The sequence below is a fragment of the Acinonyx jubatus genome, chromosome E2 (genome assembly GCF_027475565.1).
Source record: "Acinonyx jubatus isolate Ajub_Pintada_27869175 chromosome E2, VMU_Ajub_asm_v1.0, whole genome shotgun sequence".
In the NCBI taxonomy this organism is placed as follows: Eukaryota; Metazoa; Chordata; class Mammalia; order Carnivora; family Felidae; genus Acinonyx; species Acinonyx jubatus.
This window is the reverse complement of record NC_069396.1, coordinates 18,444,559-18,466,349: the sequence shown is the minus strand read 5'-3', so window position 1 is coordinate 18,466,349 and position 21,791 is coordinate 18,444,559. Positions and strand designations below refer to the sequence as shown.

The 21,791-nt window shown below is 48.7% G+C and overlaps 2 protein-coding genes across 8 annotated transcripts in view; one reads left to right on the top strand and one right to left on the bottom strand.

The window, feature by feature from the left end:
* The window catches only part of RANBP10 (RAN binding protein 10), a 64,679-nt gene extending 56,222 nt beyond the window's left edge, over positions 1-8,457 (bottom strand). Inside the window, exons 1-2 of one of the 3 annotated variants that reach the window (XM_053210764.1) lie at positions 7,775-8,457; positions 6,866-6,977 (exon numbers count right to left, since the gene is read on the bottom strand). In XM_053210764.1, the coding sequence (XP_053066739.1) occupies positions 6,866-6,977; positions 7,775-8,174 (512 nt within the window). In that variant the 5' untranslated portion in view covers positions 8,175-8,457. The remainder of the gene's footprint in view (positions 1-6,865; positions 6,978-7,774) is intronic. The other 2 variants (XM_027076021.2, XM_015069309.3) reach the window with 2 other exon arrangements.
* TSNAXIP1 (translin associated factor X interacting protein 1) lies at positions 6,657-21,713 on the top strand. 5 transcript variants are annotated; one of them, XM_015068629.3, is made up of 17 exons: positions 6,657-6,826; positions 8,584-8,665; positions 11,739-11,838; positions 15,887-15,999; positions 16,147-16,273; positions 17,416-17,509; positions 18,052-18,248; positions 18,658-18,793; positions 19,248-19,417; positions 19,498-19,657; positions 19,734-19,864; positions 19,999-20,124; positions 20,256-20,408; positions 20,512-20,621; positions 20,834-20,960; positions 21,077-21,183; positions 21,389-21,713. In XM_015068629.3, exons 2-17 carry the CDS (start codon positions 8,619-8,621, stop codon positions 21,627-21,629), a joined length of 2,139 nt encoding a protein of 712 aa, XP_014924115.1. In that variant the 5' UTR covers positions 6,657-6,826; positions 8,584-8,618; the 3' UTR covers positions 21,630-21,713. The 5 variants fall into 5 exon arrangements, with proteins under 5 accessions (XP_014924115.1, XP_026931817.2, XP_026931820.2 ...); XM_027076016.2 differs by lacking the exon at positions 11,739-11,838 and having other exon boundaries at positions 8,473-8,665; XM_027076019.2 differs by lacking the exons at positions 11,739-11,838; positions 21,077-21,183 and having other exon boundaries at positions 8,473-8,665; positions 21,389-21,525.
* Positions 21,714-21,791: the final 78 nt, after the last annotated feature.

The following is a 21,791-nucleotide window of genomic DNA, read 5'->3' as shown; positions in this document are numbered from 1 at the left end:
AAAATTGAAGATAAAATAAAAATATGATTACACAGATACATATATACATACATAAGAGCATTCTAGGGGCACCGGGGTGGCTCGGTCAGTTGCGTGTCCAGCTCTTGATTTTGGCTTGGGTCATGATCTCCTAGTTCATGGATTCCAGTCCCACATAGGGCTCCGTGCTGACAGTGTGAAGCCTGCTTGGGATTTTCTCCCTGTCCCGTTCTCTCTGTCCCTCCCCCACACTCTCTCTCAAAATAAATAAACAATAAATAAATAAATAAAGCATTCTACCCCAATTTTTATAGCAGTATTATCAACAATAGCCAAACTATGGAGAGAGCCCAAATGTCCATAGACTGATGAATGGATAAAGATGTGGTATATATACACACAATGGAATATTATTCAGCCACCAAAAAGAATGAAATCTTACCATTTGTAATGATGTGGATTGAACTAGAGTATACTATGCTAATACCATGTACTATGAAATAAGTCAATCAGAGAAAGACAAATACCATATGATTTCACTCATATGTGGAATTTAAGAAACAAAACAGATGAACATATGGGAAAGGGGAAAAAAAAGAGAGAGAGGGAAACAAACCATAAGAGACTCATAATGATAGAGAACTAACAGGGTTGATGGAGGCAGGTGGATGAGGGATGGGCTACATGGGTGATGGGTATTAAGGAGGGCAATGGTGATGAACACCTGGTGTTGTATGTAAGTGATAATCACTGATTTCTACTACTGAAACCAATATTGCATTGTATGTTAACTAACTAGAATTTAAATAAAAGTTTAAAAATACTAAAAATTTTAAAATTTAAAATTAAAAAATAAAAGAGCATTCTATAAAACAACCCACGCAAATTACAGATATATGGCTTTGCAAATTGGATTATAACCAGTTCTACTCAGCAAACCATCCCCTCTGCTTCTTTCCTTCCGGTTCAGCTCCACCTCAGCAATGTCCTCCGGAAGAGATGAGCTGAGCCCTTTCACCATCTGGGCACAACTGCCTTTCTCCTCTCTCCACTGGTTCTCATCTTCCAACTGCCTCTACCCCCGGAGCTAGTAGGTTTTGTCTCATGATGAAACTCTGACCAAAAATATAGCAGCTGCCTGGTACACTGCCCATTAGGAAAACTTCTGGGGCTCTGACTAAGGACGAGCACTGTTATCAGTCAGTAACATTTGTTACCGAAGCTGAGTGAGCAGTTGGGGTATCTGAGCCTTGACACTTGCCATCTCTATAATCTAAGGTAAACTTCCCTGAAATACCAGGTCATCTCTAAGGTCCAAGAGGTAGAAGAGGAAGAGAACATTAAGAGGCGTGCAAAAGACTTACCCCCCCTCCCCACTTCCCTACAATCCAGAGCTGTGCTTTCCGGCCCCTTCATGACAGAGAGGCTGAGCTCTGTTCTATCACTAAGTTCCCCAGCCTCATTTCTAGCAGTAGAGCCATGACCTCACATTTCAATTACAACAAAACACCAGGATCCTGGAGCTACAAAGATATTTCATGTGGATTTTGAGCAGAATTTCTGGAGAAGCAGAGGAACATTCTTGCATTTAGACATGAGTGTTATTCATCCCTCTCCCAGTGATCAGTCCTTTCTTTCCAATTTGACCCCTGACCACAGAGACCCATTCGGGGACCCTTGATTCTTTCCTAATAGCCCCAGAATAGGATAGCACAACACGCTTGCCATGCAGAGCTGTTGAGTCCATCCTCCTGTGCTCTAGCACAATGAGCTCCTGCTTCTCCTCTAACAGGGAATCTCCCTTGCGTGGTGACCCATCTAGGGAAAAGAACAAACATTCCAGAAAACAAAAAACAATGAGGACAGGAACTGGGGAGGAGGGATACGCAGTGAATTTTAGGAATTTCTCTAGAGGCTGATGCTTGACTAAGGAAGTCCCCAGTTATAAAGAAAGAAGCCATACTGCCCACTCTCAGCTCACAACTTGGAGCCTGGGTGACGATGTACAGTGAGCAGGGAAGCCCAGATGTGCTCAGTGCAGGAACAAGTCCTACCAGAAAAGTGGACACCATGTGGACTCCAGTCCTCTGACCCTGTACCAGAGTTTCACCTCAGTATGCCCAGCTAGACCTGGGCTTTAACCCCCAACACAGGTAAGCAATACCACACTCCATGACGTTCCAGAACCCAAATACTCCATGTCTCCAGAAACACTGCAATGTGTTACTGGGGAGCGATGCAACCCAAAGCTCAGCATCTGCCCATGAGGCCACCAGAATTGCAGGGCAGTCAGGAAGAACAGGGCACAACAACCATCTGTACCTGCCTTGGGCAAGGACAGACCCTACTCCTGAGGGCAGGTAGGACAAAGCCTTCCCCAAGTCCACAGATGAACACCTACTTCTCAATGGCTCTGTACAATGTACAGAGACTAGAGTGAAGGAACTCAGGGTGAGGGACCAGCCACATGCTGTCTCTAGGTTGGAGGGCCCGATCTCAAGTTGCTCTCTGGACCAGGAACATGGCAGGTGAGATCTTGATTGAGTGAGTGGCTGAGTCTCCATGGAAAATTATGGACAGTGTTGTCTTTCAGATGGGACTTGGCAAAAACCAAAAAAACCAAAGAGTAAGCACATGCAGAGTCTTTCACCCCCAGAAAGCCTCTCTGCCCACCAGTTTTCTACATCCCTCTTCTATATATCTCACCATACAGAAGAAAGACCAGCCAAGAGAGAGAGAAGACATCTGCTTTTGGAAAACCATGCCTGGAGTGTAGGACCTAAAGCTACTGGCCCACACTGGACAGGGCTCTCACCAAGAGGGGCCTGGCTGCACCGGAGCAGCAGTCTCTTCTACTCTATCCACTCTCAAAAGTATGGGCAGATCAAAAGTCCTCAAACACTGCTACTTCCCTCAGAATAAAGCCCATACTCCCTTGCCAAGGCATACAAGGTATTTCCAATCTGGCCCTTGCCTACCTCATGCTCTGTGTTCCTCACAGAGCACTATACACTATTCCTTCTACCTACAGCATGTTTCTCAACAAAGTGAGAACCTGAAATCTTCTAATTCATCCTTCCAGATTTAGCATCATCACCTCTTCTATGAAGGTTTCCCCAAACTCTCAGGTACAGGAGGAAGCCCAACCTCTGGGCCACTCCTGGGTATAGCGTACACTATAGAATGGACTTTTCTACACCACCCCATGAGGTCATGTGCATAGGCATATCTGCCTCCTCTCTGGATGGGCCTCATGCCTGTGCTCATGGGTCCCAGCCTGGGACTAAGACTAAACAATGGGTGCCTCATTGTGGTGTACAGAATTAATGATGAATGCTTTGCTGCCTGGCCAAAGGAAGTCAGCTGCAAGTTCAAGCAGAGGCAGGCTGACTGTGGCCAGGGCCTGGGCCTGGGCCTGGGCCTGGGCCCCAGCTGCAAAGAAGAGCCCCACCTCAACTCCATCCAGTGCTCCAGCCCAGGCTTACTGTTCTTGGGTAGAGCCACCCATCACATGTCAGAAGACTGCTCCTGCTGGGATGATGTTACAGTCTATTTTGAGGGTCACACTGGAGCATCTGTCAGCCTGGCCAGCCACACCCTCCATGTGTCATCACTAAGAGCCAGGGACACCCACAGGTCCACAAACTCTGCTTAAACAATCATTTCCCCTAGGGATCCTCAGCTTCAGGGCCTTATTGGCTTTCTAACGAGATCAACCCAGATGCCCTTATCTCCTGGCACCATTGGCAGGGCTCTGATGTCTCCTCACCCCACCAGACCCACTCCTGAGGTTCCTAGTATTGGTGACTCAGCAAAATGCAGCTAAAGCCCATCAATTTGTGCCAAGTTCTTAGCTGAAACATAGCCCCTCCTTCTTCAGCTCTTTCTTACATTTAAGGAGTGCCCAGAATGCCTAGCACTCTGACTCCATGCCAGTTACCAACCAGACTCATTGTAGGTCCAACAGGTCTCACCTGCTAAGAAATTCCTGCTCATCCCTCAAAACCAAGCCCACATTCTGCCACCTCTTTCAGAGAACATTTCAGTCCACTCTCTGCTGAGTAGGCCACAAGTGCCCTGAGGACAAAGCTGGCCTGTGCTGGCTTTACCTTTATTCTCTCTATACCCAGCATGGGCCTAGCACATAGTAGGTATGAATAAATACTCCTTGAACTCCCAGAATAAAACTTTATAACTAGACTAGATTAGTATGTTCTTCTACAAAAGGCATCATCAGAACAAAGCCTTTCTAGAAAATGACACCGATAACTGGGTTCAAACACCTTTTACAAATGTACTCAAATCTAGAGAAAAATAGGTTTATAGATTAAGTCAATCAAGCCCAGTAAAGAGCATGCCACATTTCTCTAGCCCCACTGAACAGTAAACACTTTGTGATCCCCTAAGAATCCAACTAGAGGGGCGCCTGGTGGCGCAGTCGGTTAAGCGTCTGACTTCGGCCAGGTCACGATCTCGCGGTCTGTGAGTTCGAGCCCCGCGTCAGGCTCTGCGCTGATGGCTCAGAGCCTGGAGCCTGTTTCCGATTCTGTGTCTCCCTCTCTCTCTGCCCCTCCCCCGTTCATGCTCTGTCTCTCTCTGTCCCAAAAATAAATAAACGTTGAAAAAACCATTTTTTTAAAAATTAAAAAAAAGAATCCAACTAGACATTCCTTCACTCTACCCAGGGAATGGATTCAATGGGGAATGTCAGCAACAGCATGGACACCCATGTCTGGGATCAGGCAAGGGCATCTAACAAGTTAGGCTATTCCACTGCACACCCAAAGCAGTGCCACCAATGGCACCAATGTTTGGGTAGGCTGCCAAACATTCTAGGGATCAGGGCTCACTGACAAAACAGGTAAATTATCATCTGCTCCAGCCACTTTCCAGAGATGCTGTGAGGCTTGAACTAGATAATACAGGAAAGCTATACAACCGGTTAACACGTGAGTCATGGACCAAAGCCAGGTAAGAAGCACACCTCCGATATCAACAGGAAACAAAAAACAAGCTGATCACTTTGTCTTGTAACTGCCCTTGGACTCCTCAAAACCACTCCTGGGCCATACCAATATCTGGCTACATCCTAACCATGAGAAGGCTTTCAGGGATTCCGTAAAGAAGCCATGAAGAGACATTTACATACTTGCCATCTGACAGTGGTCAATTAACACAGGCCACTAACAGGGGCACCTGGGTGGCTCAGTCGGTTAGGCATCCAACTTCAGCTCAGGTCATGGTCTCGAAGTGTGTGAGTTCAGACCCCACAACAGGCTCTGTGCTGACAGCTCAGAGCCTGAAGCCTGCTTCAGATTCTGTGTCTCCCTCTGTCTCTGCCCCTACCCCACTCACACTCAAGATCCATTTAACAACTGAAATTTGAAAAGCCACTTGAAGGAATCCAGGTCTCTACATGTAAACACTCCCCTTTTGAAAAACTGTTCTTTTCTCTCTAGCTCAGCTGTTATCATGATACAGACTACAGAGAAAACAAGTCATTTTCCTCCCTGCAGGTTTAAGAAATGCCCCTCAATTTCTGGCAATATGAGACTCCTGCCACTGCCATTTCAGTCTATACTAAAATTATTTTTGTAGTGTTTGTTTTAAGAGATCATTCTCATTCACACTAGTGTTCAAACACATTATAGGTATATATGTGTTTTTATCAGATGGTGGAAAGGGAAAATGGAAACTTTAAGACCCTCCAATAGGATGTTTCCTACCAGTAAATCCACTAGATGGGAATAAAAGTGAAAAGATGCAACAGCTTGCCATGACCAGAATTTCAGAATCATAGAGTTATGGGGTTAAAGGCAGCTTAGACACTGGCCTAGCTCCCCACAGTATAGACAAGGAGATGGAAGCCCCACCATCTACCCACGACCACACAGCCGTCCCAGGAAAGGACGTTACAACTTCACTGAGGAAGCAGGCAATCCTCCCCCAGCACAGCCCGTTGGCTGGGCATTTTGCATGCACCATAAGAGGGGCAGTCCCTAAGAGAGAGGAAGTATTCTGAATGCTCAAGAACACACATTCAGGGTTGGCACGAAGGTCACTGGTGTAGTTGGCAAACTTCCCACATCAGATTTAAGGTCTGATGAGGAAAGCCTTTCCAAGACAGCTGAAATCATGTTCTTTTATAAGTTAAACACCTGCTTTGTCACAGTCAATGGTAAAAAAGGTTGACTAGAAGGAAGAAAAAAAGAAAACTGAAAAATCTCCCCTCTGATTTCCTGTGTCTGCTTAGATCACCCTAAAATGGGGAGGCTCCCTAATGCGGACTTTAATGAGGACCTTCCTAAAGCTGGTCCAACTGGTGTTCAAATCCCTAGACTGAAAAACAAGTTTATGAGCAGCAAGGTCACCTGATTCTGACCATGTGCATGATGTTTACCCTGAGATGACAGGCCAGTGACTGCCACAGCTGTGATGAATGCTGTGAAGACTCTACTATCCCTTTGAAGCCTATAAGGGCCTCTACATGACTAAATGCCATAAAAAGGAACCCTGAATACAGCAAGAATGTGAAAGGAGGGAAGTCACAAACACCATATAGCAGTAGGGGAAATCCTATTCTGGACAATGAATTGTTAATGTAAACTTGTTACTTGTTTCCCTGACCTGTGATGTATTTCATTACATCATCACTGAAGAGAAGTCCCCTCCTCTACCCCCAATGCTTGCTACCAAGGGCTTCTGCTTACACCAGGCCATGCTCACAGTCAGGAAACAGAGGCAGCCCACTATTCAACCCTCTGCAGCCCAGACCCGTGAGGCTCAGCAGCTCACATCAGTCACAAGTGTCGGCCAGGAGTCATCAAACTCTGACCACAGGAAACAGGTCAGTGCTGGGGGAAAAAGGTGGTAAGAAGGGGCTTACCCATCTCTTCCTTTGCTGACAATCTTCACCTCAAAGTAATAAATGCCACAGGCAGCAGGTATGGGGTGCGTGGCACGCACTGAGGCAGCATCTTTGTGATTTTTGCCATGACCTAATAGGAGAGAGCAAGGAAGAAATTTCAGAAGAAATGTAAATAGAAACCTCATTCTTTACTGCTCCATGGCAACGAAGGGGTGAACCCTTCGTGGCTAGAGGAAGCCCTTACATTGTTCAAGGAACAACTAAACAACAACTGAGCAAACACATAAACCTCCCACCTTTGGCTCACCTCCTCCTGTGAACAGCAGCCCTGCCAGAGACACTGTCTCCCATACAAACTAAACGAGGGTACGGGCAATATGCATACATGTGAGAGATTTCCAAGTGCTGCTGGCGGTCTCTCCAGAATACAGGCAGTCCACCTGGGAGAGGAGAGGAGGTGGAGGAGCTCTGGAAGACCACCCCCCTCAACTTTAGTAGAAAACTCCAAGACCTGTCTGTGATGTCTGGCAGATGAGCAAACCCACAGGCTTCTGGCTAATGGAGGGGATGTGACCACCCCTTTCTTCAGACACTCCAAAAACTAAGCCGTGGTGAAGGGTTCAGCTGGAGTTGGGAGCTATCCCAGGACAAGCAGGAAGGCCCCCAGGGGTGGAAGCTCCAGCCCAGCACTGGGTATGGACACCTGTTGCAGTTCTCTTGACATTAGGTGTCTCAGAGAAGAGCAGTCTAGGCAGTCGACCCTCGGCCTGGTCAGCCTCAACACCCTGGACACCCCACAGGGGCTAAGGCCTAACCCGAAGCACCCAGGCCCGGGAAGGGACGTGATGGGGCAGGGGCGGGCAGCATCGCCACCCCACAGATGCTCTGGCCTTCCGCCCGACCCCAGCGGGCCAAACAGGCCGATACCTTTGTAGTGGACGCGGAGGTTGCCCTGGGAGAGGCCGATGTAGTTGTACTTGTCCTTGGGGCTCCAGGAGCGCGGCAGCGGCGTTTCGTGCTGGTTGACCGCGGGGTACAGGCGCTGCAGGCGCCGACTCAGCTCCTGCTCCCCTGGGGACGGCAGCCCGCCCCCAGCGCCCCCGCCAGAGGAATCTCCAGCCTGCGGGCTCCCAGCTCCCGGGTCAGCCGTCGCCGCCGCCATCTTGGAGGGAGCTGCTATTGTGTCACTGGGGGCGGGGAGGAGCGGGACAAGATCCTCCCCGCTCAGCCAATGGCCCGCGAGCCTACTGAGGTCGCAGGGAAACCGAGTCCGAGTCTGGCATCTCTCTTTGGACACTGCCACGCCTCGCCACATTTCGGACTCCATATCCCACAATGCAGAGCTCTCCAGAGGCGGGCCAACCCGGGATCGTAAAGAACTTAGGGAGATGTAGTACAAATCTGCTCAGTCATAAGCCTGCCCGGCAGAGACGTCAAGAAACCAAAAACTACAATTCCCGCTGGCAACGTAGCTCCAGGCCCTCAGTTTCCCTCTCTCCCCCACTGCCTCTGTTTATCCCCTCGCCTCAGTTGTGATAGCTAGGGTCAAGTCCGCTGTAGTGATTGACTGAGGGAACCCTGCTCCCGGGTCCGAGTCCACCTTTGCTAACTGGCTTTCCTCCTAGCCTTCGGCCTTGGGGTGAGGGGGCGTGGCAAATCTTGACCCCGCCCCCGCCTCTGGGATGCTGGGGCCTGGTCGCCATAGCGACCGGCTGTACACTACCACAACTTCACAGGCAGTGGATGCTGGCTGTCCGGCTGCCCGAGGGTCATGGCCTCCCCGAAGCCGCGGTGCTCCAGCTTCGCGACCACTTCGAGGTAGGCGCTGGCCAGACTGAGGGCGGAGAGGAGGGTTTGGAGAACTTGCAGAAAGAGAAAAGCTTCTGTCCATTGATTCGGGGCTTCAGCCCCACCGGATCGCTGGGGCAGAAACAGAATGCGGACATTACGTGCTAGCAAAAGAGCTGGCGCACTTTAACATTAGTAAGAGCCAGCCTCTTTATATTGAGTGTATATGATGTGCCAAGTGCTTTATATATAGCATATTTAACTCACAACTCTATGAAGTAGTAATATCTTCTGGATACTTCTATTACAAATAGAAGTCTGGAGAAATCATGTGTTTTACACGTTTACAAGTGGAGGAGCTAGGATTTGAACCCAGCCATGTGAGACTTCTTAGCTCTTAGCCACAGAGATAAATGGCCTCTTCACCCATTGGTTTATGGCAAAGATGCTTATCGAATTGCTGTCTATTCAGAGGTTGCACCCTCTGGGCATTGCAAAATTTGACAAGTTCTATTAGCCAGGAAAGACACAAAATGTACATAATAAGACAAAATTTGGGGATAAATGTCTTTCTAGCTTTGGGAACCCAAGAAGTCTCTTAAGTTCTGGGCTTCTGCTTCTGTATCTCAAACGTGGGGATGTTACAGCCCACCTCACAAACATTGCTGGGAAAATTTAGGCAGAATATGCGAAGCTCTCATCACAGTTCTTGCATATACTAAACATTCGGTTGTTTAATGAACGTAGTTTCTCCCTTCTACTCATTTCCAACGCAAAAACTTGATCTCACCTAAACTCTAATCCTTCAGGGTTTGCTACCTCAACAGAGAAAGCCTACAAAAGTCAGGAAATTGTTTGCCAATTTGATTATTTTATCCAGAGTTAGAATGAAACTATAAGAACCAGGCAGCAGGCTTGAGAAAGAGTGTTGTTACCCAGCACAGGAATGATTTAGGAAACTGCAGTCATGTTTGAAAGGGATATGAAATGGATTCAGAAGGAGAATCCCCATCTATTTTAAGAAGGAAGCATAGGGGGTCACCTGGGTGGCTCAGTTGGTTAAGACACCAACTTCAGCTCGGGTCATGATCTCGCGGTTTGTGAGTTCGAGCCCCGCATGGGGCTCTGTGCCAGCAGCTCGGATTCTGTGTCTCCCTCCCTCTCTCTGTGCCCCTCCCCCACTCAAGCTTTGTTTCTCCCTCCCTCTCTCTCTCTCTCTCTCTCTCTCTCTCTCAAAAATAAACATTAAAGAGAAGAAGAAGAAGGAGAAGAAGAAGAAGAAGAAGAAGAAGAAGAAGAAGAAGAAGAAGAAGAAGAAGGAGAAGAAGGAGAAGGAGAAGAAGGAGAAGGAGAAGAAGGGGAAGAAGAAGAAAGCATAGGGGTGCCTGGGTGGCTCAGTTGCTTCAGCATCTGACTCTGGCTCAGGTCATGATCTTGCAGTTTGTGAGTTCAAGCCCAGCACTGTTCAAGCTGACAGTGCAGAGCCTGCTTCGGATCCTCTGTCCTCCTTTTTCTCTGCCCCTCCCTGGCTTGAATTTTCTCCCCCAAAATAAATAAACTGTAAAAAAAAAGTATCAAAAGGAAGAAAGGAAGGAAGAGAAGAGAAGAAATATAGGGGCAGTCCCCTACTGGCTCAGTCAGTAGAGCATGTGACTATTTTTTTTTAATGTTTATTTATTTTTGAGAGATGGAGAGAGTGCACGAATGCAAAAACCCTTCCTTTTCTTTTTTTTTTTTATTTTAAAAAAAAATTTTTTTTCAACATTTATTTATTTTTGGGACAGAGAGAGACAGAGCATGAACGGGGGAGGGGCAGAGAGAGAGGGAGACACAGAATCGGAAACAGGCTCCAGGCTCTGAGCCATCAGCCCAGAGCCTGACGCGGGGCTCGAACTCACGGACCACGAGATCGTGACCTGGCTGAAGTCGGATGCTTAACCGACTGCGCCACCCAGGCGCCCCAAAACCCTTCCTTTTCTATAGCTGCTGTTTATTTGATATGGTTTGTTCATACTTGTCCCATTGAGAGATAAGAGAGGACTAGCGTTTGGGGTGTCACCGCTCTATGGAGTAGGACTAAGGAACCAAGTCCTTAGGTTCCCAACTAGATTCACATTTACTGCTCTCAGCTTCTCTGGAATACAGGTAGTCCCAGTCTCACTTTTGTAAACAAAGACACTGAGGTTCAGAGAGGTTAAACAGTATGCCCAAGGTCATTGGCTAGCAAAGGGAACGAAGACACAGGTCTGTCTGGCAGCATAAATGACCCCCACCCACTGCCACCATGGATTTCTGGAATTACTTTTCCCTTTTCTTCACCTGGATCTGCCTTCCCAGGGCAGCCCTCCCTGTTGATCCCCAAATGCCTTCCTAGCTTGAGGAAGGATGGCACTCCCTCCCAAGAGGTCTAGGAGCTAAAGACCTTCTTAGAATCAACTTTTCTCCCATCTTACTGTCATCATTAACATCTGCACAGCTCCTTGCAGCTTACAGGCTGTTTTTGCATATCTCTTTTCCTCGTATTAAACTTCACAACAACTTTATAAGATAGGAAAAGCAAGAATTGTCTCCATTTCCTTATGAGCATACTAGGCTGAGAGAGGTCAAATGGCTTGCCTGGGGGTTCCTGTTGGAACCCCAAATGTCAACCCCCAGGCCTTTCAGCCAGTAAGTGCAGGATGGGGACTCACACAGCAGCTCTTGGACCTCAGACCTTGTGCTTCTTGTCCTAACACCTGTCTTTGGTATCACACCCCCAGAATGTGCCAGTCACAAACATGAAACTCTTCTCAACACTGAATGAAAGTTTAAGTCCACAGAGTTCTCTGGGCTCATGAAGGGCACTCATGAAGTTATCCTGTCACTGTAGGGATTGATGAGATCCTCAGCATGAGAAGGTTTCCAGGAATGTAGGAAAATGTTTTGGGCCCATGGCCAGGAACTTATTGGCAACATCTCTGGGAATCTATAGGCACTGCTGGGAAGACCCAGAGCCTAGCTCTGCAGGGAAAAGAAGCCATGTCCTGTTGATCTGGGAAGGTTGGAGGTGCTCTCCCCACTCAGAGCTCTGTCATCTACCACTGTCTTCCCCTTCTCTGTGCAGAACACACATACAGCCTTCAGGAGTGACCGTAGATGACTCCTACCTCACAGAAACCAAGAGCTCCCAGAACCGAAAGTTTTCCCAGAGACAGAAGACGCTGGTTAGTGGCAATGTCTTGCTGGAAACCCAAATGTCAGCTCCCAGACCCTAGCTGCCTCCCTCTCTGCAACCCAAAAGCACCACCCACCTGAAACATGCCCCCCCCCCCCCCAGAAGCCAGCAGCTTCTCTCCAGTCAGGGAAGCGTGGCTTACACTGGTCAGATCCATCAGGCTTTAGGGTAGAGGTGTGCAAACTGGTTGCACCTCATCTGAAAAGCCTTTCCAGACCTCCCCTGGCAGAGAGAGACTCAGCTCCTTCCCGACACCCTTCCCCTGCAGCTCAATGTTCTGGAGTGGACCTCATTTTTTCATTCAGCCTGCCATATGCCAGGCACTGTGCTAGATGCTGGGATGGTCACACCAGATCTACCAAGGTCCTTCAGGGCTGTGACTATATATATATATATATATATATATATATATATATATTTTTTTTTTTTTTTTTTTTTTTTTTTTTTTTTTTTTTTTTTTTTTCTGTATGGCCCTGATCCCTGATAGGGTACTTGAGTGTTTGGCATATGTTGAGAGCTCCATAATGTTGTGAGTAAATGTGTGAAGGCAGGAGTAAAAAGATGTTATTACCCCCTTGTGTTGCTGGCTCTGGGTTGGCGGCAAGAGACTCTACTAGCCTCAGGAAACTGCCCTTCCACCATTCCTGTTCTTTTAATTTTTTTATATAAAAATGAATTCTGTCTTGGGGCACCTGGCTGGCTCAATCCGTAGAGTGTGAGACTCTTGATCTCTGGGTTTTGAGTTCAAGTCCCATGTTGGGCGTACAGCTTACTTTAAAAAAAAATAATGAATGCTGTCTTATTAAGTACTTTTGAACTTTTGTTGATACAGTCATAGGGTTGTAATTATTTAATTAGCAAACCGACTTTAAGAAAAACACACACACAGTTTAGCAAACTTATAACTCCAGTTCACAGTGGAGCATTATGGGCTGTGTGGTGGTTTTCTTTGTGTGTGTCCCCTATGGGGAATTTAAGGACACATGGGACCCACACTTTATGAAGCTGGAGATTCCCAATGTGGGGACCCAGACTCCAGAGAGGGAAAGGGAATCAGTGTGGACTCTTCGCAGAGACCAAGCGCAGCCAGGGCCTCGGAAGACGGATAATGGGGCACATGATCCCCCCTCCACCCAGCTGCCATCCTACCGTGTACCTGGGCGTAAGCACTTTCTTCCTGCGAGGGCACCACCATTCTTAACCACCAGAGGGCATTACTCCCTCACGCCGCCCCCTGACCACGCCCCTTCCCATTTTCACCCTCAGGAGGAAGCAGAGAGGTAGGAGCCCCAGCGAAACATTTGCACCCGTTGGCTGGTGGAGGCCAGCTGGTAATGATAACAACGACCTGGAAGCCGCACTTGCCCCAGAATCAATGTAGGATGACCATGTTTTCTCCCCACACAAACGGCAGACAGAACACAAGTCCTGGCCTTTTGAAAGTCTGAAAAACTTATCAGTTCACTAGGGTTAGATGCTTCTTTGACAAATTCCCAGATGTCTTTCAGAATTACTTGGCACAAAATCACAATTTTGATAAAATTTCAAAAAAAAATTGTTTTTCTGGCTTGGTTTTTAGCAGTTTTAATTCTCTCATTTTTCCAGTTTGCCTATTTATACTTTATTTACTCTCTTTTTAACTATTTAAAAATTTTATTCTTGATAGTTCTTCTCAAACTCAAACAAAAAGAAATCTTAAGGCTTTCTTTCTTTTTTTTTTTTTTAACTTTTTTAATGTTTATTCATTTTTGAGAGATGGAGAGAGACAGAGCATGAGCAGGAGAGGGGCAGAGAGAGAGAGAAGGAGACACAGAATCCAAAGCAGGCTCCAGGCTCTGAGCTGTCAGCACAGAGCCTGATGTGGGCTTGAACTCACAGACCAGGAGATCATGACCTGAGCCCAAGTCGGACACTCAACTGACTGAGCCCCTCCACCGCGCCCCGCCCCCCCGGGATCCCAGAAATTTTTGAAAAATGTACAATTGTAGAAAAATAAGCATCCAATGACCTATCATTAGAGAATAATAATTGTTGATAACTTTTTACATTATTTCTTGTTTTTTTCTAGACTTCCATTTTTACCTAGTTGTGCTTATTCCTTAATTTCAGGCTTTACTTAACCCTTAGAGCTGTAGGGTTAGCATATTTCCACATTAAATCTTTTTGTAAACATTTCATGACTGCTTTTATTTTTTAGACATTTAGGAGTTTTCTAATTTCTGGGTATTTAGGAATTTATTAATTTTTCCACAGTCATAAGTAAGGCTTTGAGGACAGCCCTTCTGCATAAAGCTGCTCTGACTCCCTCTACACTGGCCACCCCAGGCCTCAGCCTCAACCAGCCTGCTCTCCTTGGACATTGGCCCCTTATTCATTGCTCTTTAAAATTCTTTTTTTTTTTTTCGTATTTTTTTATTATTTTTTTTTTTTGAAGGAGAGACAGAGCATGAGCGGTGGAGGAGCAGAGAGAGAGAGGGAGACACAGAATTTGAAGCAGGCTCCAGGCTCTAAGCTGTCAGCACAGAGCCCGACATGGGGCTCGAACTCATGAACTGTGAGATCGTGACCCGAGCCGAAGTCGGATGCTTAACCGACTGAGCCACCCAGGTGCCCCTAAAATTCTTTTTTTTTTTAATTGTTTTTTGATGTTTATTTCTGAGAGAGAGAGAGTACATGAGTAGGAGAGGGACAGAAAGAGAGGGAGCCACAGAATCTGAAGTAGGCTCCAGGCTCTGAGCTGTCAGCACAGAGCCCAACGCAGGGCTCGAACCCACCAACTGTGAGATCATGACCTGAACCGAAGTCAGACTTTCAACCGACTGAGCCACCCAATCGCCCCCGTAGCTCTTTAAAATTCTTGCTTTGGGGTGCCTAGGTGGCTCAGTTGGTTGAGTGTCTGATTTTGGCCTGGGTCATGATCTTGTGGTTCATGAATTTGAGCCCTGCGTCAGGCTCTGTGCTGAGAGCTCAGAACCTGGAGCTTGCTTCGGATTCTGTATCCCCCTTGCTCTCTCGTCTCTCTCTCTCGTCTCTCTCTCTCAAAAATAAATGAAAATGTTAAAAAAAAATTCTTGCTGTTTCCCTGAGGTGTTAGTGCTACCCAGGCAGTCTGTGTGCCCCACCTTTAAACGTGAGATACACCCCCTCTCCCAGAGTGGCCTCAGTTCCTCTCATATACGTATTCAAGTTTTACTGAATGAACATCACAGATATTATCACCTCCTCCTCCAACATGTTAGCCTTTTCTGGTCCCCTCCAGTCAGGGCCCATCCCTACCTGGTAATCTGCATTGGCTTTAGTCACTACCTGGTGCTAGAGCCCACATTCTTAATTATGAACCATATTAAGAGATGTTGGGGGGTGCCTGGGTGGCTCAGTCGGTTAAGCATCTGACTTTGGCTCAGGTCATGATCTCACCGCTCGTGAGTTTGAGCCCCACGTTGGGTTCTGTGCTTACAGCTCAGAGTCTAGAGCCTGCTTTGGATTCTGTCTCCATCTGTCTCTGCCCCTCCCCTGCCTGCTCGCTCTCGCTCTCTCTCTCAAAAATAAATAAGCATTTAAAAAGACAGAGAGAGATGTTAGGGAGGGGCGCCTGGCTGGCTCAGTTGCTATAGCATGTGACTCTTCATCTTGGGGTCATGAGTTCAAGCACTATGTTGGGCATGGAGCCTACTTAAAAAAGAGAGAAAGAGATGTTGGGGGGGGCGGAATTAAGAATAGAAGGAGGATGGGGGCGCCTGGGTGGCTCAGTCGGTTGGGTGTCTGACTTCGGCTCAGGTCACGATCTCGCGGTGTGTGAGTTCGAGCCCCGCGTCGGGCTCTGTGCTGACTGCTCAGAGCCTGGAGCATGTTTCAGATTCTGTGTCTCCCTCTCTCTCTGACCCTCCCCCGTTCATGCTCTGTCTCTCTCTGTCTCAAAAATAAATAAACGTTAAAAAAAATTTTTTTTTTTAAAAGAATAGGAGGAGGAAGATGGAGAGGAGCATCAGGAATGGGAGCAATGTTGCCTTGGTAACCTCACCTGTCTCTTCCTGCAGTCCTGTCAGTTCTCCATTGGTGGGCACCTGTCCCCATGGCCCACATACACCAGTGGTCAGACCATTCTGCATAATCGAAAGCCCTGTTCATATGATTACCGGAAACGAGCAGGGTAAGCCAGGGTCAGCACTGTGGTGGATGGGCTGGTACAGACCCAGCATTGGGCCCAGAGACAGCACAGGGGTGTGTGCTGCCCCAGACCAAGGATGCAAGAGCCCCATGGTGTGCCCATCACATCTCATCCCACCATACCCTGCAGTAGTTGGCAGCAGCAGCCCCTGGGCACTACTAAGCCGAGATACCTGGAGCAGCTAGAGAACTACCTACGCAAGGAGCTTCTCCTGCTGGACCTGAGCACAGATTCTGCCCAGGAGCTGAGGTTGCAGGTCAGAGCCACAGAATAACTGTGGGGAGGGCAGGAGGACAGGTGGGAGGAAATTTTACTCACTAGGACTCAGCATTCAGACTTCAGGAGAGACTATCCTCTCCCTTCTCTTTTGGGTCCCTATTCCTGGTAAGGGAAACAGGTTCTATGACAAAGTCAGTGAGCAGGCAAAGCTGGAACCAAAACTCTCCTGAGGCTTGAGTTTCACACCTGAGTCAGGTGAACTGGATGCTGTCTCCAGTTCCTTCAGCTTTGTGACCCCCAGTGCCTAGTTTGGGTTGTTGGACATCAGTGAATGGAGCCTGAATCCTGGCAATTGGGCAAGCAAGGGTCATATGGTGTTCACCAGCCCAGAGATGACAGACTCAAGCTTGAGGAACTTAGCCCAGACACATAGAGAAACTTAGATGCAGATTAGATTCTGGTACATACTAAGGAGGGAATCACCAAATCCCTGTTCTAACAGGGATGATGACAGGAAATCCCTTACTTCTGACTTAGTCACAGATAGAAACACTTGCTGAGCACCATCTGTGTGCCAGGCCCTGAATGAGGCCTTGTATACAATCTCATAGGCTGAAGGTACCTCATCAACAAGGAAGCAGAAGTTCAGAGAAGGCATACATACAGCTATGAAGTGGTAGGGCTGGGATATGAACTCAGGACTGATTCTAGAGCCTGTGCTAATTCCAGGACATAATGCTGTGCCCCAAAACTTGTGTCCAAATTGGACAGGAAACCACACCTTTACTTGGAGGTGAGAATACAAAGCTAGAGGCTTGAATGTCCTCCTGTCCTCACAGGTCTGTAAGATGGCAAGGGGATGATGGTGAGAGGCTAACTAAGGCACAGTGCTTGGAGGCTGGCTGCCTGGAGAGCCAAAGTGGGGCTCAGATACAGAAGGGACAGCCCTGACCCAAGTCATCTGCTAGCCTTCAGAGATAGCACCAGGAGAACAGCCTCCAGAGAACAGTTGAGAGGGACATAGCTACCCTTCAGCTTCCTGGCAATGAGCGACCCATGTGGTGCCCAGGGGTATTTATTTGAATGTGGGTCACCAGGTAACTTCATGCTACAATATTTCTAAACTTAAGAGAGTGGCAGCTATAGGCCAGGAGGTGACAGGTCCCCTTTTCTTGCCAGCCTTACAGAGAAATCTTTGAGTTCTTCATAGAGGACTTTAAAACGTACAAGCCATTGCTATCTTCCATCAAGAATGCATATGAGGTGATGCTGGGTAAGACTGCAGCCTCTGTGCCTGGGTCCAGTCTGGAAGGCATGGAGAGGATCCAACTCTTACCTTCTGGGGTTATGCAGCCATGTTGGGCAGCTACTAATTAGGCCTTGAAGTCACCAAGCTTTGCTCAGCCTTTTTGCTTACACTGTCCTGTGATAGAGCACCTAATCACCTCCTGTCCTTGGGAAGTATGGTAAGAGAGCAACTTCGCTATTGAGAGTGAAGCCCAGGAGTAAGTGAGTACCTTTGGGAAGTAGAGGCTCCCAACCAGGCTTAGGAGGTGCCGGGCATGGTACAACTACAGGACTAAAGGCTATAGAGAGAAAGGGCATAGATGAAACCCCAGTCCTCAACTAGACTGTGTCTCTGGTTTAAAAGCCAATGCAGGAAGGCCTTAAGCAGGAGCCATGTTTTGAACAAGGCAGTGATAGACTCCTGGAGTTTGCAAGGGACATAGCCACTCACTGTTACCTTCGATCAGTGTCTCCTGGCTGTTTGTTCTCCATGGTCCCAAAGGTAGTCTCCCACCTGTCCCTGCTTAGCCCACCAGAGGGAGAAGATTCGGGCTCTGGAGCCCTTGAAGGCCAAACTTGTCACTATGAATGAGGACTGCAACGAGAGGATCCTGGCCATGCGGGCTGAGGAGAGATATGAAATCTCCATGCTGAAGAAAGAGAAGATGAATTTGCTAAAACTCATTGACAAAAAGAACGAGGAGAAGATCTCATTGCAGAGCGAGGTGAATGGGAGTAGTGTGGTGACCAGCTCCCTGAATTACTGCTACCTCCAGCCCAGGGGTGACCTGAAGCCTTGGGCACTAAGGTGACCCCTAACTCTCTACCCTTCTGCCTGGAATGATATACTGTGCCACCACCTACCTCCAGAGGCCCTACTTCCACATTCTGTCTTCCTTCTTGGCTTAGCACTGGTTCCATGTGGCCCCAAATGATAGCAGTCCTGCTTCTTGGCTCCCAGACTTTCTCCACAGGAGGAAGCATTGGCACTTTGTTGGATTCTCAGGAATGGCCAGCCTCCTTCTTTTACCTTTTCTCTTCCCAGGCCCTGATGTGGCCACCCAGCACCCATCCCATCCCCTTTGATGGCTCGCTAAGTACAGTCCCATGACCACACAGCCACCTTCCCAACAGGTGTCCAAACTGAGGAAGAATTTGGCTGAGGAGTACCTGCACTACCTCAGTGAGCGAGATGCCCGCAAGATCCTCATTGCAGACTTGAATGAGCTGCGGTACCAGCGGGAAGACATGTCACTAGCCCAGTCCCCAGGTAAGCCTGAGGTGGGTTTCTTTCCCCTGAGGAGGCACTAGAGGAGTCTCGCCACTTGTCCCCATTCAACTCTCCTACATCTGTTCATTCCATGCCCATTCACAATGCTGGGGGGTGGGGTGGGGTGGGTGAGGTGGGGATATTCTTGCTGCTGCCTGGGTCTGTGGATCTTCTGAGCTGGACTGAGAATCATAGACTCCTTGTTTAAGTAGGAAACAATTGTTGGCCGCTGAGGCAACTGAGACTCCCTGAGAGCAGGACAGGCCTGGTACTTTGTGTCCTGGACTTCTCTGTTTAAGCTCGAAGTTGTAAGATATTAGTGCTGTAGGAAAGACCCAGGGCTTCCCAAGCAGCAAGAGAAGGACCTGGAACAAGCCCTGAGGAACATTCTAACCCTGCCCTGGGCTACAGGCCTTAGAGTCAGGGTGATGCAAGCTGGCTGGTACCCTGACAGGCATCTGGGGCGAGGACCCCGTTAAGTTAACACTGGCTCTGAAGATGACCCGGCAAGACCTGACCCGCACACAGATGGAACTCAACACCATGAAAGCCAACTTTGGAGATGTGGTGCCCAGGAGGGACTTTGAAATGCAGGAGAAGACCAACAAGGATCTGCAGGAGCAGGTGCTGGTGGGCAGGCAGGTGAGGCAGGGTAGGGAAGGGTCATGCAGGTGGGTAGCGAGGATCAATCACCTTGTCCGTAGTTGGACAGCCTGAGAGATGACTATGAAGAGGTCTGCAAGGAGCACGAGTTACTGCTACAGTTGCACATGACCACACTGAAGGAGCGGGACCAGTTTTATTCTGAGCTCCAGGAGATCCAGCGTACCTCTACACCACGGCCTGACTGGACCAAGTGTGAAGGTAATGATGGCCATTGGACTCCCAGGGAGTGCTCAACGATGTGGTTTGGACTCCAGCTCCCTCTTCCCACCTGCAGGTGTGGTGGCTGGGGGCCCAGATCGCTGGCAAATGCTGGCCGAGGGCAAAAACAGTGACCAGCTGGTGGATGTGCTCTTGGAGGAGATTGGCGAGGGCCTGCTCCGGGAGAAAGACTTCTTTCCTGGTCTGGTAGGGGTCCCTGGGCTTGGGAGGCTTGGGGCCAGAGTCAGAACAGCCAGGCCTTGCTGCTAAGACTTGAGATTCTGGGGAACCATCTTGGGCTCTGCCTGGGCCCAGAGATGAGCTGACATTCTACCTTGCAGGGCTATGGGGAAGCCATCCCCTCTTTCCTTCGATTTGATGGCATTGTGGAGAACAAGAAGCCAACCAAGAAGGATGTGGTAAACCTACTCAAAGATGCCTGGAAGGAACGTCTTGTTGAGGAGCAGGTCAGATCTTATGGGCCATTTGGGCCTGGTGTGGCCTTGAGAATCCTCCCGGGAATTCCATCAAGGTGTTAGGGGGGAGGGCTAACCCACCATGGGGCAGGGTTACTAAGCAGTCGTCCCCAACCCTGCAGAAAGAGAAATTCCCAGATTTCTTCTTCAATTTCCTGGAGAATCGCTTTGGACCTGGTGATGCCATGGCCTGGGCTTACACCATTTTTGAAAATATCAAGCTCTTCCGTTCTAATGAGGTCATGAGCCAGTTCTATGCACTCTTGATGGGAAAGGTGAGGTTGGACCTGGCCCTCCACCCTTTGTCCCCACCATAGGCCAGGTCTATCCCTATCACTTCAGGAAGCAGCAAGTTAGTCAATGCTTCCTTCCCTGTAGAGGAGCGAGAGTGTGTACATCAAGCAGAAGGAGACCGTAGTACAGTTGCTGAAGGAGATGACAAATGCTGACAGTCAGAATGAGGGGCTGATAACCATGGAAAACTTAAGGTGAGAGGCCAGTCCAGCCACCACAAACTCCTGCCCAACATTTCCTCTGGCCAGGCTCCCAGGTGTGCAGGGGAAAGGGGAGCCTGACAGGAAGGGCTCACAGCCCCAACACTTGTTGTCCCTTTTGAGCAGTAGTGGGGCTGGCAGAGTGGTACAGGAAGATAAGTGGGTAGGCCTGAGCCAGGCCTGTTGGCCCTTGTGTCTCCCCATAGCACTGCCCTTAAGAGCACCTTCCCCTTCAAGAGGGAAGAGAGAATCCAGCAGCTGATGGAGGCAGGGGGCTGGCATTCCAACAGTAGCAATGCAGACTTGCTCAACTACCACTCATTGTTTATAGAGGTAGGTATGGGTGTGTGTTGGGGAGTGGGAGTTGTCCAGGAACTTGCCCAGCCCTGCCCTGGCCTCTGCTGGACCCCAACCAATGTGTCCTCACCCTGCCTTACGGACCCTCCCAGGATGAGGAGGGCCAGAGTATGCCCTTTGTGCAAAAGCTGTGGGAACAGTACATGGATGAAAAGGATGAGTACTTACAGGAGCTAAAGCAGGAGCTGGGCCTGGAACTGTGAGTAACTCCTGAGGTCCTCAGGCCCACTTAGCCATAGGCATATCCTGCAGGTTGGGCCACAGGGTGGCATCTCATTGCCTTGGATCTCCCTGTGCACTGAGTTTGTTCCTGGGCACTATATACTGCTCAAGCTCAGCAGAGGACATCTTGGGGTCTGGGGTACAGAAGGGTCAAAGCCTATCTCTCTTTCTTTGTGGGGTAGCCATGATAAAGTAACCCTACCCAAGGTACGTGAAGCCCTGATGAACATTGATCCCGGCCTGGACAAACAGACCCTGAATAGCTATTTGAGCCAGGCCTTCCAGCTCCCCATGACAGAACTGCCTGAGGAGGGTGAAGAGAAGGAAGAAGGCATTGTGGAACAGCTCCAGATTGCCCTGGAACAGCTTCAGATGATTGACCTCAGGCGCATGGGGCCTCGAGAGCAGGAGCCTGCAAGCTAGGGCTGCTATGGGCAGCCTCAGTGCTCCAGTGCTCTAGTGCTCCTAACCCCTAACTTTTAGTATAAAATTATTTGTCTGAACCTATTTCCCAGGTTGTGCTGAGGAATTGAGAAGAGGGATGAGTATTGGTCCCGGCCTGGCTGGCCCCAGGATATGCACCAA

Coding starts and splice junctions, on each gene's coding strand:
- TSNAXIP1 (XM_015068629.3), top strand. CDS start 8,619: ATGGCCTCCCCGAAGCCGCGGTGCTCCAGCTTCGCGACCACTTCGAG. Junction 8,666..11,738: donor AGCTTCGCGACCACTTCGAG/GTAGGCGCTGGC, acceptor TTCTCTGTGCAG/AACACACATACAGCCTTCAG. Junction 16,000..16,146: donor GATTACCGGAAACGAGCAGG/GTAAGCCAGGGT, acceptor CATACCCTGCAG/TAGTTGGCAGCAGCAGCCCC.